Source organism: Cervus canadensis, chromosome 26, assembly GCF_019320065.1.
Source record: "Cervus canadensis isolate Bull #8, Minnesota chromosome 26, ASM1932006v1, whole genome shotgun sequence".
NCBI classification, from domain to species: domain Eukaryota; kingdom Metazoa; phylum Chordata; class Mammalia; order Artiodactyla; family Cervidae; genus Cervus; species Cervus canadensis.
Genome location: NC_057411.1, coordinates 15,223,768 through 15,243,818, shown reverse-complemented (window position 1 = coordinate 15,243,818; position 20,051 = coordinate 15,223,768). Strand labels below are relative to the sequence as shown.

The 20,051-nt window shown below is 36.4% G+C and overlaps 1 protein-coding gene across 14 annotated transcripts in view; it reads right to left on the bottom strand.

Moving 5' to 3' along the window:
* ADGRL3 (adhesion G protein-coupled receptor L3) overlaps positions 1–20,051 on the bottom strand; it is a 709,244-nt gene that overhangs the window by 129,029 nt on the left and 560,164 nt on the right. For all 14 annotated transcript variants that reach the window (XM_043447764.1, XM_043447769.1, XM_043447767.1 and 11 more), the window contains 4 exons: positions 13,307–13,490; positions 12,243–12,365; positions 1,936–2,144; positions 437–613 (listed from right to left, as the gene is read on the bottom strand). In XM_043447764.1, coding sequence (XP_043303699.1) covers positions 437–613; positions 1,936–2,144; positions 12,243–12,365; positions 13,307–13,490 — 693 coding nt within the window. The remainder of the gene's footprint in view (positions 1–436; positions 614–1,935; positions 2,145–12,242; positions 12,366–13,306; positions 13,491–20,051) is intronic.

Genomic DNA, 20,051 nt, shown 5'->3' with positions numbered 1-20,051 from the left:
TTAATGGCTATTTTCCCAATACTCATTTTGAGAGTATTTGATCTCGTGCATGGCTCCTTAGTCTTCAGCCTAACAGATTCTAGCTGCCTAACTCCGTCACCCTGACCTGTAGTGCTGAGGTCCTATCTTGCCCAGGTCATGAGGATATGGTATGACATTCATTCATACAAAATAAAAGGAGGGAATAACAGGGGGAATTTTATCAGCAAAATTTTATTTCATACCAGATTTCAATATTACGGACTATATTGATAGTAGGAAAAAAAAAGAGTTCTTTGAATCATTCACTAGGGTATGGGTTGAACATCAGAGAGTTCTTGAATAGAATTACTACAAAAGTTAGAATACTCTCCAAGATAGGTGCAGAGGTAAGACTTTTTATAGTTAATGTCTTAACTGTATGCTAAGGAATTTCACCGCATGCTATATATCTTACCTTAACTTCCACATGTGCCATCAGTACTGCAAAATTGGTTAGGTGGTTACAAGAGCATGTAGTATGTGTCTTATTTGTCGTCAGGAGCCGACAGCCTTGGGTTGACCAGTAACCTGTCATTGTGCGTTTGGAATAGCTCCAAAATGAACAGTTAGGATTGAAGTTTTCCTCAGATTGCTACAGAAAACAAAAATCAATAAAGCCAGTAAGTACTTTATGATCACGCAAATTAAGTAGGCATTTTATTTACATCTAACAAAACTTCATCCTATGTTCCAATATTTCTGGAGGTGTCTACCAATGTTTTCATATTAAGTGGGGCTTATCAATTCTCAATAAATTTGAATATATGAATATATGTTATTTACTCCCTTTGATTAGAGGTAAACTCATTTAAAAATAATATTGAAGGGATACTAGTATTATCTCAGAATCACGTCAATTAATATAATCTACAAAGCAAAGAATTGCTGTATATAATAAACTTCTGAGATGATAAAAGTGAAAATGAAAGAAAGTGAAAGTGAAAATTGGTCAGTCTTGTTTGACTCTCTGCGACACCATGGTCTGTGACACCATGGACTGGAGCCCACCAGACTTCTCTGTCCATGAAATTCTCCAGGCAAAGATACTTAGTATTTTAAGAGCTATAGGTTGCCATTCCCTTCTACAGGGGATCTTCTCAACCCCAGGATCAAACTTGGGAATCCTGCATGGCAGGCAGATTTTACACCATCTGAGCCACCAGGAAAGCCTCTCTGAGAGAACAGTTTTTAAAATTTTTTGTTCAATTTACACTACAATCTTTGCATATGCATAAAGTTATATCTACACACAAAGGACATAATTACTTGTAATGTCAGAGTGTAGCTATGCCCAGTTCCACTGAACATATTGCTAGTTCTTTTTAATTACAGAGAAGCATTTATAAATCCATCTATAAATACTTTTACTTAATTGCTACTTTTGAACTGTGATGTTAGAGAGATTCTTGAGAGTCCCTTGGGCTGCATGGAGATCAAACTAGTCAATGCTAATGGAAATCAGTCCTGAATATTCATTGGAAGGACTGACGGTGAAGCTGAAGCTCCAATACTTTGGCCACCTGATTCAAAGAACTGACTCAATGGAAAATACCCTAATGCTAGCAATGATTGAGGGAAGGAAAAGAAGGGGGCAACAGTGGATGAAATGGTTGGATGGAATCACTGATTCAATGGGCATGAGTTTGAGGAAGCTCCGGGAGCTGGTGATGCATCGACAGAGAAGCCTGGCATGCTGCAGTCCATCGGGTCGCAAAGAGTCAGACATGACTGAGCAACTGAACTGAACTGAATTGATATACATATACAAGAATTACTCTCCTCCCTCACTTTGGTGGAAAAAAGTCACTATTTTATAGAAAATGAATTTCTATATGTCAAATAATAGGACCAATGATAGGAAATTAATACACTTCATACTTACAACAAATATAATATGGATAAACATTTTCTTACCTTGATGTGTTTAACAGTGAACACCACAGGATCAGCCAAGTAAACCTTATTACTGAACTCTTTGTTTATGGCTGCTGTGATAACTGGAGAATTGACGATAACGGAATGATTGGTGGACATGGCCTCTGTTCCTAACTTCATGCTGGCATTCTCCGTGGACAAATAAGGACCCAAGTTGTTATAAAGGACGAAGGCCACTCTGATCTCTCCTAAAATAAGTACATATAAATTGGGAAGAAATTAATTAGCTTGAACATCCTTTTTAGACTACATGTTTCTAATCAGACTATAATCAAATTTATATTTGTTCATAATGAAATTCAAACATTCATTTCAACCAAACTGCCAGTCATTCATGAGGAAAGGAGCGTCTAATGATACTAAAACAACTACATATCAGTACTAAAAAAAAATCCTCAATCCCTATCTCATTCAAACCAAAGAGACTCTGGAACAAAATATCAGATATCTATGTGATCTTGTGGAAAGCAAAGATTCTTTGGATAGGACCCAAAAGCCACTAATTATAAAAGAAAAAAGATGGTAAACTAAACTTTATCAAAATTGAAAATCTGTGTCTACCAAAATACAATATTAAGAAAATTAATAAGATAGCCACAAACTAGGAAATATAAATGCATATGACTCATAAATACATAAAGCATTTCTGCTACTCAGTCAAATAATAAATATCATACTAAAATGGCAAAACACAAAACTTATTATAAAGTATTATTATACTTTATTATAGATATATAAAAAGCTAATAGATATGAGAAAAGCTGTCAACATTGTTTATAATTAGGGAAGTAAAAATCAAAATAATATTGAGATAGCATTTCATACCCACTAGAATCACTGCAACTCACACTACAAAAGACTAGCCACACTAATGTTGGTAAAAGTGTGGAACAAATGAACCTCTGCCTACTATTGGTGGGAGTTCAACTATTTAGAAAAATATTTGGCAATTTCTTGTAAAGTTAAACATATATCTACCCTTGCTAGATACATGGAAACATATATACACAAAGAAAGAAAAGGCTGTATAAGCAGGTTTATAACAATCTTATTCACAGAAGTCCAAAAATAGAAACAACTCAAAGAATATCAATAGGAGAATAAATAAATTATGGCTTATTAAAATAAAAGAATTACTATACATCAATAAAGAACAAACTAATGATAGACAGAGCGTCATGACTGAATCCACAAAATATTATACAGAGTTAAAGAATACGGACGGAAAGAGTACACACTTTATTGTTCCAGTTACATGAAGTCTAAGAACAGATAAAATTTGCAATTAGAAATATTAGTGAGAATAAAGCAGTTCATCAGGTGGGGAGATGGGGTGAGAAAACCAGAAAGAGGCATCAGGACATTCTCTGGGGTGTTGCTGTTCAGTTGATAAGCCGTGTCCAACTTTTTGCGATCCCACGGACACAGCATGCCAGGTTCCATGTCCTTCACTGTCTCCTGAAGTCTGGTCAAGTTCATGTCCATCAAGTTGGGGATGCTCTCTAACCACCTCTTCCTCTGGCACCCCTTCTCCTTTTGAATTCAGTCTTTTCCAGAATCAGGGCCTTTTCTAGCGAGTCAGCTCTTCGTATCAGGTGGCCAAAGTATTAGAGCTTCAGCTTCAGCATCAGCCCTTTAAATGCATTTCAGGGTTGATTTCCTTTAGGATTGACTGGCTTGATCTTCTTGCAGTCCAAGGGACTTCTCCAGCACCATGATTCAAAAATATCAATTCTGTGGCATTTAGCCTTTTTTATAGTCCAACTGTCACATCTGTACATGACTACTGGAAAAAACAGCTTTGACTGTATGGATTTTCATCTGCAAAGTGATGTCTCTGATGTCTAGCTTTGTCATTGCTTACCTTCCAAGGAGTAAGCATCTATTAATTTCATGGCTTCAGGCACTATCTGCAGTGATTTTGGAGCAAAAGAAAATAGTCTGTCACTGCTTATAGTTTCCCCTTCTATTTGCCATGAAGTGAGGGGACCACATGCCATGATTTTAGTTTTTTAATGTTGAGTTTCAAACCAGCTGTTTCATTCTCCTCTTTCATCCTCATCAAGAGATTCTTTAGGTCCTCCTCGATTTCTGCCATTAGATAGTAATATATGATATCTGAGGTTGTTGATATTTCTCCTGGCAATTTTAATTCCATCCAGTCCAATATTTCACATGATATATTCTACAGAGAAGTTAAATAAGCAGAGCAAAAATATACAGGCTTGTTGTACTCCTTTCCCAATTTTGAACCAATCTGCTGTTCCATGTTCAGTTCTAATTGTTGCTTCTTTCAGTTCAGTTCAGTTCAGTCACTCAGTCATGTCCAACTCTTTGCAACCCCATGGACTGCAGTATGCCAGGCCTCCCTGTCCATCATAAATTCCTGGAGTTTACCCAAACTTATGTCCATTGAGTCAGTGATGCCATCCAGCCATCTCATTCTCCGTCGTGCCCTTTTCCTCCCACCTTCAATCTTTCCCAGCATCAGGATATTTTCAAAGAGTCAGTTCTTTGCCTCAGGTGGCCAAAGTACTGGAGTTTCAGCTTCAACATCAATCCTTCCAATGAAAATTCAGGACTGACTTCCATTAGGATGGACTGGTTGGATCTCCTTGTAGTTCAAAGGACTCTCAAGAGTCTTCTCCAACACCACAGTTCAAATGTATTGATTCTGTGGTGCTTAGATTTCTTAATAGTCCAACTCTTATATCCATACATGACTACTGGAAAAACAATAGCCTTGACTAGATGGACCTTTGTTGGCAAAGTAATGTCTCTGCTTTTTAATATGGTGTCTGTGTTGGTCATAACTTTTCTTCCAAGGAGTAAGCATCTTTTAATTTCATGGCTGCAGTCACCATCTGCAGTGATTTTGGAGACCAAAAAAATAAAGTCAGCCACTGTTTTCCCATCTATTTCACATGAAGTGATGGGACCAGATGCCATGATCTTAGTTTTCTGATGTTGAGCTTTAAGCCAACTTTTTCACTCTCCTTTTTCACTTTCATCAAGAGGCTCTTTAGTTCCTTTTCACTTTCTGCCATAAGGGTGGTGTCATCTGCATATCTGAGGTTATTGATATTTCTCCCGGCAATCTTGATTTCAGCTTGGGTTTCATTCAGCCCAGCATTTCTCATGATGTACTCTGCATGTAAGCTGAATAACCCTTGATGTATTCCTCTCCCGATTTAGAACCAGACTGCTATCCCATGTCCAGTTCTAACTGTTGCTTTCTGACTGCATACAGATTTCTCAAGAGGCAGGTCAGGTGGCTGGTATCCCCATCTCTTTCAGATTTTTCCACAGTTTATTGTGATCCACACAGTCAAAGCCTTTGGCATAGTCAATAATGCTGATACAGATGTTTTTCTGGAACTCTCTTGCTTTTGCAATGATCCAATGGATGTCGACAATTTGATCTCTGGTTCCTCTTTTCTAAAACCAGCTTGAACATCTGGAAGTTCACGGTTCACATATTGTTGAAGCTAGGCTTGGAGAATTTTGAGCATTACTTTACTAGCATGTGAGATGAGTGCAATTGAGAGGTATTTTGAGCATTCTTTGGCATTACCTTTCTTTGGGATTGGAATGAAAACTGACCTTTTCCAGTCCTGTGGCTACTGCTATTCTTCCAAATTTGCTGGCATATTGAGTACAGCACTTTCACAGCATCATCTTTTAGGAATTGAAATAGCTCAACTGGAATTCCATCACCTCCACTAGCTTTGTTTGTAGTGATGCTTCCTAAGGCCCACTTAACTTCACATTCCAGGATGTCTGCCTCTAGGTGAGTGATCACAGCATCATGATTATCTGGGTCATGATGATCTTTTTTGTATAGTTCTTCTGTGTATTCTTGCCACCTCTTAATATCTTCTGCTTCTTTTAGGTCCATACCATTTCTGTCCTTTATTGAGCCCATCTTTGCATGAAATGTTTCCTTGACATCTCTAATCTTCTTGAAGAGATCTCTAGTCTTTCCCATTCTATTGTTTTCCTCTATTTCTTTGTACTGATCACTGAGGAAGTCTTATCTCTCCTTGCTATTCTTTGGAACTCTGCATTCAAATGGGTATATCTTTCCTTTTCTTCTTTACTTTACATTTCTCTTCTTTTCTCAGCTATATGTAAGGCCTCCTCACACAGCCATTTTGCTTTTTTTACATTTCTTTTTCTTCAGGATGGTCTTGATTCCTGTCTCCTGTACAATGTCACGAACCTCTTTACCTGCATATAAGTTACTCAGGCAACAGGCAAGGTGGTCTGGTATTACTATCTCTTTAAGAATTTTCCACAGTTTGTTGTTATATACAGCTAAAGGCTTTAGTTGAGTCAATGAAGTAGAAGTAGATGCTTTTCTGAAATCCCCTTGGAATCTTTATGATCAGTGAATGCTAGAAATAAGATCTCTTTGTCCTCTGCCTTTTCTAAACTCAGCTTTTACATCTGGAAGTTGTTATTTCTCACACCGCTGAAGCCTAGCTTGAAGCATAACCTACTAGAATGTGAAATGAACACAACTGGACAGAAGTTGGAACATTCTTTGACATTGCCCTTCTTTGGGATTGGAATGAAACTGAAATTATCCAGTCCTGTGGCTACTGCTGAGTTTTCCGAATTTGCTGCCATATTGAGTGCAGCACTTTAAAAGCATCACTCATCTTGTTTTATGTGATATAACAGAGGAATGTATAACTGTCAAATTCATCAAGCTAAATACTTAAGATCCTGTTGTTAAGTTGCCAAGTCATGTCCGACTCTTTGTGACTCCACAGACTGTAGCATGCCAGGCTTCCCTGTCCCTCACCATCTCCTGGAACTTGCCCATGTGTGTGTCCATTGCATCTGTGATGCTATCCAACCATCTCATCCTCTGATCCCCTCTTCTCCTTCTGCCTTCAGTCTTTCCCAGCATCAGGGTCTTTTCCAATGAGTCGGCTCTTTGTCTCAGGTGGCCAAAGTATTGGAGCTTCAGCTTCAGCATCAGTCCTTCCAACGAGTATTCAGGGTTGATTTCCTTTAGGACTGACTTGTTTGATCTGTTTGCTGTCAGATCAGATCAAGCAAAGAGATCAAACACTTAAGATAAGTGCATTTTATTATATTTCAATTATTTCTCAATTTCAATTAAAACAAAACAAAATATATAAAATCTTTACCTATGGTTACTGAAGGGGAGGGATTCTGGGAGAGGGAAGGATTGGGAGTTTGAGATTAGGAGATGCAAATTATGTAGAGAATGAATAAATAACAATGTTCTACTACAGAGTCCAGCATATTTAATATCCTGTAATAAACCAAAATGGAAAAGAATGGAGATATATATATATATATATATGTATATATATATATAATAAATATAACATTTTAACTTAACTGTATTTCAATAAATTTTTAAAATTCCTTACCTGTCTTAAACCTCAGCTATCATTTCAAGATCACATTCTTCTTATGTCCTTCTACCTTATTTTTTCTCTTGTGACAATCTCTTACATATAAATCCTCTGTAAAATTAACTTTTTAGTATGTTTCTTTTAAATTTTACCTAATTTCTTTTCTTAAAGCCCTATGCCTTACTTCCAGTATAAATCCACTTTGGTTCCCCAAGAGACAGGCACTGCCCTGACCACTAGGGTAACTAAGACAGGGAAATCCCTGAATCTTAGAGTGAAGTGGGAATAAAGATAAAAATTAATATTTTTTTTGAGGAGGGAGGGGGCTGTCCAATATATAAATTGCACTCCCACGTTTGGGAAATGCCCTACTCTTAGAGACTTATAGACACAAAAGGGACGTATATTTGCTTTCCCAGCCTGCCTTTCAAAGAGGTTGCTCGGGGCACTTCAGTTCAACATGCCCAGTCAGATCAGATGCACTAGACTCAGATTTCAGATGGGGACCAGTGACCTGAGGATGCAGGAGGTGGAGCCGCAGCAGCTTCCCTCGTGGCAGCAGGGACATCTCGCAGCAGTGTTTCCTTGTGATGACACAGGCTGCTGTCAGCCTCCTTGCTCTTGTGTGTTTTCTGGGCCTGATTATCTAGCTGTCTTAGTAATACTATAAGATTTCTAATCCAGTAAAGAGATATCATCTGAGCTACAGAACAGAAAGGGGCATTCTTATACTTTCTAACACAAACAATAATGTACTAAATACTTCTTGACTGTTACAACATAGCATTTAATTTTAGTTCTTTTCCTCTAGATTTAACAAAAAAAATGTTAATCTTTGGAGGGCTAAACTTAGGAATGGCTATGTATTTTTCTCGTTGACAGAAACAACTGCTATTTTAATTGGTTTATAACTGGCGATAATTCATACCAATTTCCCCTTGTGGAGTGGTGTCAGACTGTCATCCCACCTTGTTTTACCAGCACAATTTGTCATATGTAATTGTTACAGAATCTCCACTCCAGAATTCATGCTTAAATGTGGCCTAAAACACACACATACACATGCACACATTAATTTAGTAAATAAAACTATATGACTATGTAAACTATATGTCTATATGACTAACGTAGACATATTTTAATCTTTATTGGCTTTATATCTGAAAGTCCATATATTTGTTTGATAAACCCTTAGTGACTGCATCCTGTGCCAGGCACAAGGGTTACATCAATGAACATACTGGGAAAGCTTCTTGTTCTCATGAAGATCATCTCCTAGAGAAAGAATCAGACAATATGCAGGAAACTTAAAAAATAATTATAATTATTAATAATTTCATATAATGATAAGTAAAAAAATGCTATGAAGAAGCACTTGCAGAAAATGGCTAATGGGAAAAGAATGATTGGGAAAGACTAGTCTACCTTTGAGGCAACAGGAAAAATTTCCTAAAGGGTTAAGATTTATACTCAGCAGTGAATGATAGAGAAGCTTCTTGAACAAGTAATGTAAAAATTGCACTTCAGAAGAAAGAAAATACAAATGTCTGATGAGGGAATATTCTTGGTACATTCAAGAAATAGTCCTGAGACTAAACTAGGGAACCCTTGTGTATTACTGGCGAAAACATAATTGATGTATCTACTGTAGAAAGCTCCTCTTGGCCACCGTCCCTGACCTTGGACGTGGGGCAGCAGTGGCCACAGGACTGGAAAAGGTCAATTTTCATTCTAATCCCAAAGAAAGGCAATGCCAAAGAATGCTCAAACTACCGCACAATTGCACTCATCTCACACACTAGTAAAGTAATGCTCAAAATTCTCCAAGCCAGGCTTCAGCAATACATGAACCTGGAACTTCCAGATGTTCAAGCTGGTTTTAGAAAAGGCAGAAGAACCAGAGATCAAATTGCCAACGTCCACAGGATCATCAAAAAAGCAAGGGAGCTCCAGAAAAACATCTATTTCTGCTTTATTGACTATGCCAAAGCCTTCGACTGTGTGGGTCACAATAAACTGTGAAAATTCTTCAAGAGATGGGAGTACCAGACCACCTGACCTGCCTCTTGAGAAACCTGTATGCAGGTCAGGAAGCAACAGCTAGAACTGGACATGGAACAACAGACTGGTTCCAAATAGGAAAAGGGTATGTCAAGGCTGTATATTGTCACCCTGCTTATTTAACTTATATGCAGAGTACATCATGAGCAACGCTGGGCTGGAAGAAGCACAAGCTGGAATCAAGATTGCCAGGAGAAATATCAATAACCTCAGATATGCAGATGACACCACCCTTATGGCAGAAAGTGAAGAAGAACTAAAGAGCCTCTTGATGAAAGTGAAAGAGGATAGTGAAAAAGTTGGCTTAAAGCTCAACATTCAGAAAACTAAGATCATGGCATCCGGTCCCATCACTTCATGGCAGATAGGTGGGGAAACAGTGGAAACAGTGGCTGACTTTGCTTTTCTGGGCTCCCAAATCACTGCGGATGGTGATTGCACCATGAAATTAAAAGACGCTTACTCCTTGGAAGGAAAGTTATGACCAACCTAGACAGCATAATAAAAACCAGAGACATTACTTTGCCAACAAAGGTCCGTCTAGTCAAGGCTATGGTTTTTCCAGTGGTCATGTATGGATGTGAGAGTTGGACTATAAAGAAAGCGGAGAGCCGAAAAATTGATGCTTTTGAACTGTGGTGTTGGAGAAGACTCTTGAGAGTCTCATGGGCTGCAAGGAGATCCAATCAGCCCATCCTAAAGGAGATCAGTCCTGGGTGTTCATTGGAAGGACTGATGTTGAAGCTGAAACTCCAATACTTTGGCCACCTGATGCGAAGAGCTGACTCATTTGAAAAGACCCTGATGCTGGGAAAGATTGAAGGCAGGAGGAGAAGGGGACGACAGAGGATGAGATGGTTGGATGGCATCACCAACTCAATGGACATGGGTTTGGGTGGACTCCAGGAGTTGGTGACGGACAGGGAGGCCTGGCGTGCTACAGTTCATGGGGTCACAAAGAATTGGACATGACTGAGTGACTGAACTGGACTGAACTATAGAAAGGAAAAAATTAAATATATGAGGATTCTTCAAAAAATTGAAAGCAGAATTGTCAGATGATCAGATAGTCTACTTCTGGGTATGTATGTGAAGCAAATAAAAACAGTGACTTGAAAAAGACCTATGCACCCCCATGTTCACTATAGAATTATTTATAATAGCCAACATATGGAAACCTGTATCCATTGATAAATGAACAAATAAAGAGAATGTTATGTATATAATTATATAGAGAGATATAAAATGGGAAACGGAACACTCTTTAGCCATGAAAAGGAAAATTTTGTCATTTGCTATAAACTGCATGGACTTTGAGGGCATTATGCTAAGTGACATAAGTCAGATAGGGAAACACAAGTATCTCATTTACATGTGGCATCTTAAGAAAAAGACAAACTAGCGAACTAACTAATAAAGAAAAGAGACCTCTGGTGGCTAGAAGTGAAGGGTGATGGCAAGCAAAATGAAGGTAAAATGTAAAAACTTCTCTTTATGAAATAAATAAGCCATGAGGATGGTGACTATAGTTAATGATGCTATATTACCTGTTTTGAAAATTGATAAAACAATAGATTTAAAAAATTATCTCAAGAAAAAGAAAATTAACTCTCTATGGTGATGAATGTTAACTAGACTTATTGTGGTGTCATTTCATAATATATACAAATATCAAGTCACCATGTTGTACACCTTAAACTAACATAATATTATATGCCAATTATATCTCAATTTCAAAAAGAAAATCAAGACTGGACTGTCTTGATCACAGAGAGCATGCTAAAAACAGACATGAGCTGGAGCAGCTGAGGCAGGAAGGAATTGGACTAGGGAGCATGTGATAGGTCTGTGAAGTCATTTTATTTCATCCTAAGTGTAAGTTGGGGTGAAGAACTCTCTGTCAGCAGGATAAACTGATGCAGGCCAAGAGCCAAAGAAGGGAAACCATTAGGAAGAATCAGGAATCTGATTTCACTCTACAGAAAATCTTAGCAGTGCCTCAGTATTCACACTTAGCAACAAAATAAATACAATTTTAAGTTAGGGCTGATAAAATTTCCAACACTAAAGAATTTTGTTCTGCTGGCAACAAACATGATCTGTTTTTCTTGATATTATTTAAATCTCTCTTTTTCAAAACTATTTACCTTGTAATATGAAACATCAGCTTTGAGTTGGTTGTACAACCTGAAGTCATCTTCCTATCACATAGCAGGTTAAAAGCTATCACCTCCTTATTTAAAAATATTATTATTAGTGAGGCTTGAGACATACTCTCTGTGAGATTATTTTTTTAATATTTATTTAATATTAATTATACTCAGTTACTATAATCTGGTACTAAATTGATCTGTATCTATTAGTTCCATTGTCCAAAAGCATCTGCTTACATTTACGTTTTCTATATGCTTTGCAAAGGAAAAGCATAGAAACATTCTCAAAAATAAGTTAATAAGGAAAATATAATTTTTAAATTATATTTTAAACTTGACAGAAACAAAATCTGTCAAGTTGATGGGAGTTACTCCTTCCAAAGGAAAAAGTCAGAACTTCTGGATTTTGTTGTCTGTCAATTTTCCTCATATTCAAGTTTCTGATATTTTTCTACATCTGAAAGGTAACAATTTCCAAATATAACTGGGAATTTTGTAGAGCAAATATCATTAAAATATTGTTGCTGCAGAAGCTAAGAAAGAGGAGAAGAAAGAAATCAGTGGAGTGAGAGGAGAGGAAAGATTTTAGACAGCAGTTCTAAAATTCCAACCTAAGACGCAATGAATTAATGACAAGTTCAACTCCATCAAACTTAATAGAGAAATTCTAGCCTACCATTTCGGCCATTTTGTTTTAGAGTATTTGCAGAAAGCTGGATAGTGCTTCCATGACCGGTGTTTTCTGGAAATTTCAGGTCTTCCAAGTTTCCTTCTGTGCTCAGCCTTGCAACTTCCAATTCTATTAATGGTAAAAAGATGTCAGTACTCATTGAGAAACATGCCAAAGTTAAGATAATCTAATTACTGAAACTTTTCTGAAATAAAAACACTGGAACTGATCTTCAGCTGCTATACTTTATAGTAGTTCAGTGTTTTTAGAAATTCTTTTTTTTTAGTATTTCTATTGTTTTCAAAATAAAGCAAATAAAAGTTATTAAAAATCAGATATGTAAGAATATCAATTATAAAGCCTAGAATTTAAAATTAAAGCTCAAGTACAGTTTGTCATTGACTATCAGGCTACTTTCAAAATGTTATCTTTATTTTATGAATTAAGTGAAATCTTTTTATAATCTGGAGCTCTACTATTATATCAATATTGATTTACCTTTAAATCTAATAAGTTTGAAATAACTTTATCAAATCGTCTGAAATAAAACTGTCAGCTACATCCTTAAACACACTAATTAGATTTATACTTTTTATGAGCTAGCAACACAATTATCAAAAATTATTTTAACACCTTCACTTAAATTACTAGCTTCTTTATAGTTTATAATTCAGAGAGATTCTTGTTATAACTGAAGTGACCCATAGGATAAAATGTAAAATACTACCCTCCATAGATGGAAAATTATATGTATATATCAGTTCCATACATAAAAATTGAAAAAAAAAAAAGGGACTCACTGTCCTTGATCTCAGGTCAGGCTAATATAGTCAGTATTGAAATGTCCTTGGAAAGATACATACATGATTATGAGGATACTTCTAAGCTAATGACAAGTGATACCCTCCTAAGTATAGAAAAAACAATAGCTTATCTCCCCTGAAATAAAGTACCACTCATAATATGTGGTCCACCATAAATGCTACTTTTTTCTTTTCCCTCGTCTGCTGAACAAGATGATAGTTCTTTCTTGTCCTCTCTGGCTCTTCTGTATAACGAAAGCCACTTACGGATATTGTCTGTGTTCTCCCTGACAATGTCAGTCTTCAAAAGGTTATCGGCCAGCACAAAGGCACTTTCCTCCACGGTGTCAAGCAACATGGTGGCTGCTCGCAGTTGATCGCTTGTAGTCAGGTCTCTCCAGGCATTCAAGGCTTGTGGCTGGAGGAGGTTGTTAACTGTCTCGACCATTGCCTACAAGAAGAAGAACAGAATGACAGTGGTCTCTAGTGGACCCACAGGGCTGGCAGAAATCCAGGCATACATGCTGCCCAGCAAGTAAGAATCATTGGTGTGCATGAATGCAATATTGTCCCAGCCTCCCCTGTGACATGAGTGGAAGCATTCATTATTTTGTGCTGTGAAATACTAGCTGAGACTTTGCAAGGCAACAGGAAAACCTGCCTTTTGTTCTGAAGGACAACAAATAGAGCTATGCTTCTTTCTTAAAATCAATAGCAAAGGCTTCAATAAGACTATAATCACATAATTAAATTATTTGGCTGGGAAACTATTGGCAAGTAATTCAAACTAACACTTTCATCACATCACCACAAAAATGATTTCCTCTATACATCACCATAAAACTAGATGCTGAACATAATAGAAATCAAAAGGATGACTAAAGACAGGACAATACAAGAATTTGTTATGTATAGGTTAAGAACTCGCTAAGCAAACCAATTTTTTTTCTTAGCCAGCTAGTAAAACGTCAGGATGGGGAAAATAACAAAGCACACACACTCCCAGGGCTTTGGAAGAGAAACGTTTGTGTTGTTTAGTTCTAGGGAGGGGAGTAAACAGTTGAAGCTTGCTACCTATGGCCCTTGAGCATTTTTCCTTAAAAAAAAAGAAAAAATCAGCAGTAAGTACATTCACACGTACAGATAAAGTACCAAGGTTCTCTCTGCTTCATCCAAAAGAATTGTCTTTCTAGTTACAATTTATGTATTTCCCACAGTTAGCTCAATACTCTGGGTTGCAAGAAAAGACAGTTCTCCCATTAAGGTCTTCTTAAGATTTCACTCAAACATAGAGAATTGCACAACAGAAAAATACACTACCGGCAGTTTGAAAGTGATCTTCCTTGAACCTGTTGATTATGAAATATGCATCTAATCCAGAAATAAAGGTGAATAAACAGCAAACATAGGCACTTTCCAGGCAGTACATAGGTGTTCTAAAACAGGACACACAGTATTGATACTTTGGGAGAGGGAGTGGGAGAGACTGGGGGAATGAACACCCATTAAACTGCAGTGTTTTCTTCTGGCTGGTGTTTTCATAGTAACCAACTAACAACTGTTAAAAATTCAGCTTCATAATGAAACACCTTGCTGCCAATTAACACCAGCTTCAAAAACTAATCTGCCTTTTGATAGAAGTTGTTCTTGATATTTTTCCCAGCTCCTCCAAGTTCTGGCTAAAAATCGACATCACTGGATTTTTATATAAAATAGTTCTACTTGCAAGTTGAGTACTTTGCATCGTTAAAAAAAAGTCTCTCATGAGTTTAATGACTGAGTATTTCCACATAGTATGCTTAGCTCTGTCATTTGTTCTGTGTTTAAAACATGACCTAGAAACCAGACAAAAGAATTCCTGGATCACAACAATCTGATCTGCTTTCCAGGAAGTTCTCTATGGGGTGATGCCAACAGGACATGCCAAAAAAAGGAGGTGCCGGATAGAAATCAAACAACAAAAAAGTTTAGGTATTCTCTGAAGCCAAACAGAGGACACTGACCTCTTGAGTGCAAGGAAGTATTCTTTCTGGGATTCACTGATGTTCTTAATTCATTAGAAATGCTCTGAAAACCCCATATGTGACAAAAATTATGCTGGTTCTTTATGGACCAACCATTTTAACATTAGTGAATCACCTTTCAGTGATTAAACCTTACCTCAGGGAACATTTTGGGGAGATAATGCAATGTTTCTGTTCTGTCCTCTATAGATTTTATTTTTTTTTAATTTAAAAATGCAAAAGGAAAAGAAGCAACCAGAGTCAACTCTGAGATATTCTAAATAGGAAATTGTTTACAAATGGAGTGCTTTAGCTAAAATACTGAGTCTTTAAATTGACAGTAAATACATCAGACACACCACTTATTATCTTAGTTTTACAACTGAAAATATATAAGGTGCAATATTTTTTCATTATATATTTTGAGCATATTTTAACTGCTTCATCCCAAATAAGACAAAGTCTTTAGAGAAGTTTTCTATTAAAGCCTAAATGATTTCCAAGTTTATTGCAGAAACGGCAGGTCCTAAAATCTGGGTGGGTTAAGACACAAATCTAGTATTTATTTATTTTTAAAATAGCACCTGTTATGATTGCCTAAGTATAAAAGGAAATGTCAACACAAGAATTGAGACAGAATTCTCAGGTGCTAAAATCAGTGTGGGATTTGGAACCAGATCTGCTGAGTCTGTAATTATACTTTGCCACCTTATTAGTTGTGTGCTATTGGGCAAGTTTTTAAACTTTTTTTTAATTCTTCTGTAAATTAGAGATGATAATAAAATCATTTCATAAGGTTGCCTGGCTCATAACAAGTGTTTAGGTGTAATCCTATCTTTATTTTCATTTGATATCAAGGTTCAGTGTGGGAAGAAGAGAGGTATTCACTGAATAAAACACAAGTCATCCTTGATCATTGCAAAATATTCACAAGGAATGCCTCTTCTACAACGCAATCTCATAAGCAGAACTGATACACAATTTAACTACTATGGAGGAATGAGAGGAACATGTGTATTAGATAGTTCGGAATGTTCCCTGGTGGTACAGTGGATAAGAATCCACCTGCCATCATACCGGACACGCGTTTGATCTCTGGTAAAGTAAGATTCCGCATGCCAGGGAGCAATGAAGCCCATGCACAACCACTGAGTCTGCGCTATATAGAGCCCACAAGCGGCAGCTCCGGAGCCCGTGTGCCCCAACTGCCGAAGCCTGCGTGCCCTAGAGCATGCGTCCCACAACAGGGGAAATCCACCGCAATGAGATACCCACGCTCTGCAGGGAAGACCAGCCCCCACTCACCACAACCAGAGAAAACCCACACATAGCGACAAAGACCACATGCCAAAAAATAATAACAATAAATGATTTTTAAAAAGAATTCACAATATATATTCTAGAGGCTTGAACTAACTGATCTGTTTTCTGCTAGTGAGACAGCACAATTAAGTCAATTTTAATAGCTTCATAATTAATACAATTTGTGTAAGCTTTCCAAAGGTTGTTGACATGTTCCTGTTACCAGTTTCATGAAGACCAAATAAACAGTCACAAATATTCAATAGCAAAAGAACATCTATATTTCATTTTCCCTATATATTCATACATTTATACATTTACACACAAATGATGGTATTTGGTAATAAAGCCTTCATTTTGGGGGGTGTTTCTGGTCACACTAGTCATTGCATTGCTTTCACTACCTCAAAAACATCTCTTTAAAATACAAGTTGATTTTTCATTTTATTTGGTTGCAAAGAAATGAACTTAACTATAGTTTAGAACCAAAGTTGAACAGGAAATACACAATGAATTTGATTAAAGTGAGATAATGGGACATCATTTTATTGATCAATAGCTCTCATTATTTTCTCTTCTGCTATCATTTTTTCATTGACCTAACATCTATATTCTAAAGTTAGAATAAATAAGATTAATTCTGAATAAATCTTAAAAGATATATTCTAACCACAATGCTTTTATTGAAAAGGGAAAACGAAATTACCTAATGGTTTTGACATTATAGACCGAAATAATTTAAAATTTGGGGATATTAATTTAATTAAAAATATCTTGGCCAGAAACCAAATGTTAATTCACCTCACTATCTTTTTCAAAACACAAGAAACTGAATAGGAGGTGGACCTGGGAATTTATATTCTGGTTCCACCATACATTTCAGCGTGCCTTTGGGCAAACTGATGTTTTCTAACCAATTAACAAAGTGTGAACTGCATAAGAAAATAAGATGCATCACATTTCAATTTGAGGGTGGTGAGGGGCATTCTATATAAGATACTACTCTTCTTACTAAACAGTTTACAAACTAGACTCTAAAGTCACTTTTGCCTTCCTAAAAATCAAACATAAATTAGGAAGTGTGAAAAGTCAGTTAGATTAATACCAGAATTATGGACATCCCATATCTTTCCTGGTGGCTCAGACGGTAAAGCGTCTGCCTAAAATCCTGGAGACCGGGGTTCGATCCCTGGGTTGGGAAGATCCTCTGGAGAAGAGAATGGCAACCCACTCCAGTACTCTTGCCTGGAAAATCCCATGGATGGAGGAGCCTGGTAGGCTACAGTCTATGAGGTCGTAAAGAGTCGGACACGACTGAGCAACATCACTTTCACTTTTCACTTTCATGCATTGGAGAAGGAAACGGCAACCCACTCCAGTGTTCTTGCCTGGAGAATCCCAGGGACGGGGGAGCCTGGTGGGCTGCCATCTATGGGTTTGCACAGAGTCGGACACGACTGAGTGACTTCACTTTCACTTTCATATCTTTCCGGACATGTATTGGCATTGCACAATATTATCTGACCCCTGATCATTAAATTCAGATCTTAAGCAAATTCATCTGACTAATTTTACACTGAGCATTTAATTATAGCATGTTTGTTAAAAGATGTTTTAAACTGTTTAATCACACTTCATATATTTCAAAAGGGGCGCTGTATTTGTTGTAACTACTGTGAAATTTTGGTGAAAAATAGCTGTATATCTTTCCAATATCAATTCTCATCATCTTTTTCCAGGAGAACGTGCTTGTGAAATAGTCTAGAATTCCTTAGCAAGAATACATAAAAGGGTCCATGGTGAGAAATATATCAATGGCATTTCTTACCAAGGTAAACTCTAAATCTTAAGCTAGGTAAGGAAAATCACCTGGGAAACTTAGTTACCCTTCTTCCTTGCTTGATAACCATTAAAATAAAGATCCAAACAGAATGAATGCCTTTGAAAGGATATACAACTATACCATCATGGTATTTTTTTTGAAGACAAGTTTTTAATCATGATCTCATTCAGGTTTTAGCTCAGGTATCAGCTGCTCATATAGGTCTTCCATTAGCAGCATATCTAATACAAGTCACTCACTTAAATCCATTATCTGTTTTGTCTTCTTTGTAATAGGTGCCATTATCTAAGGTGTGTTAGATATTTACCTACCTACAAAAATATTTAACTGGTAGATCACTCACTCAAAAAAAGGTAAACTTCATGAAGGTAGTGATTGTGTCATTTGTAAGTGCCCCAAACTGCCTGGCACACAGTAAGCATTCAGTAACTCTTTGCTGAATTATTGCCATCTAGTGAAGATTCACATGGAAGTGAGTTTTCTCCCTTTTCACATCAGTAGAAAAAAAAAAATACTCTGATTTTATAAGAGCAAAGATTATTTAAGTACAAATAAAAAGATCTATTAACTAGCCAGTATTATCCAAATCATTATCATCAGAGACTCGATGTCACAATGGGATCCCATTTTTTAGTACTTATTCACCTTTAATAGAATTATTCATATTTGGGTCTGGTTTTCTCACTAGATTATGATGTCCTCAGGGGACATATCACATTCATTTTTATTTTTCCAGGGTAAATTTTAGTGTTTTGAGACATTTTAGTATTCAATAAAGGCTCATTAAACAAAAATATCCTACTTTTACTATGAAATCCTCAATACAATAGGGAAACTGAAAACATCTTCTTTTACTCCTATAACTTTTTGCTATGTCACCCAAGAAGTCTTCTGAGTGACCAGATGTCAGCATGGTTTGGAAGGAAGGCAGGATGAATTACAGGGAATGAAGGTAATTCATTTTAACTTTCATTGCAACTCATATTTTATTAAATATGTATGATATGCAAAGAACTAGGGAAATCACTGCTGGGTGAGGTTAGGAAAAACAAGGAAATCTGTTCTCAATTTGCCTACACTCCAAAGCAGAAGGTAAACATGTCGCATGGGACAGAAAGTACTGAATTCTTGCTGAGAAGGATAAAAGATCCTAAAGGTGTTTGGTTTTGAATCAGACATTAAAAGATAAATAAGCTTTCTTTACCTGAGAAGAGGAAATTTGAGGCTCAGGAACATAATAAGCAAGTTGATGAATAAAAAAGAAAAAATGAAGGTATTGAGGCAAGAAATAGGTTGGGTTTGGGGTGAGAAGAATGCATGATGTAAGAAAAGATATATTTAAAAAGTGTAAAAAGAGTGAAGTGAGAGAAATGGTGAGTATAATTCAGATCTTAGAAGATTTTCAGTATGATAGCAGTTTGGGCTGTATTGTGTAGAAAATCTACAGCCATTAAATATATACATAAATTAAATATTAATATTTAACTAAATACATTAAATATATACATAAAAGATTTATAAACTGAGATCTTAAGTTCTTGAGGTCATTCACAATTTTTTAATGCATTTTAATTTTTTTTCTTTTGTGTTGAAGCATAGGTTCATATATATGTATATTATCATTAGGCAGCCCATTAGGATGTTAAGAGCATTATCTCCCATTAGTGGACAAATTTAAATTAATAAATTGCTGACATCTTTTTGAAAAACTGCTTAGTAATATGAAATTTTATTTTTTACCTCTATATCTTTGTCTTTTTCCTGTGTTCTCATGAACACAATATTTTTTATCAATATATACAGTAATCATGCTGAACATTGTTTCTCTTACTATATCATATGTATATTTACGTTTAATAGAAAG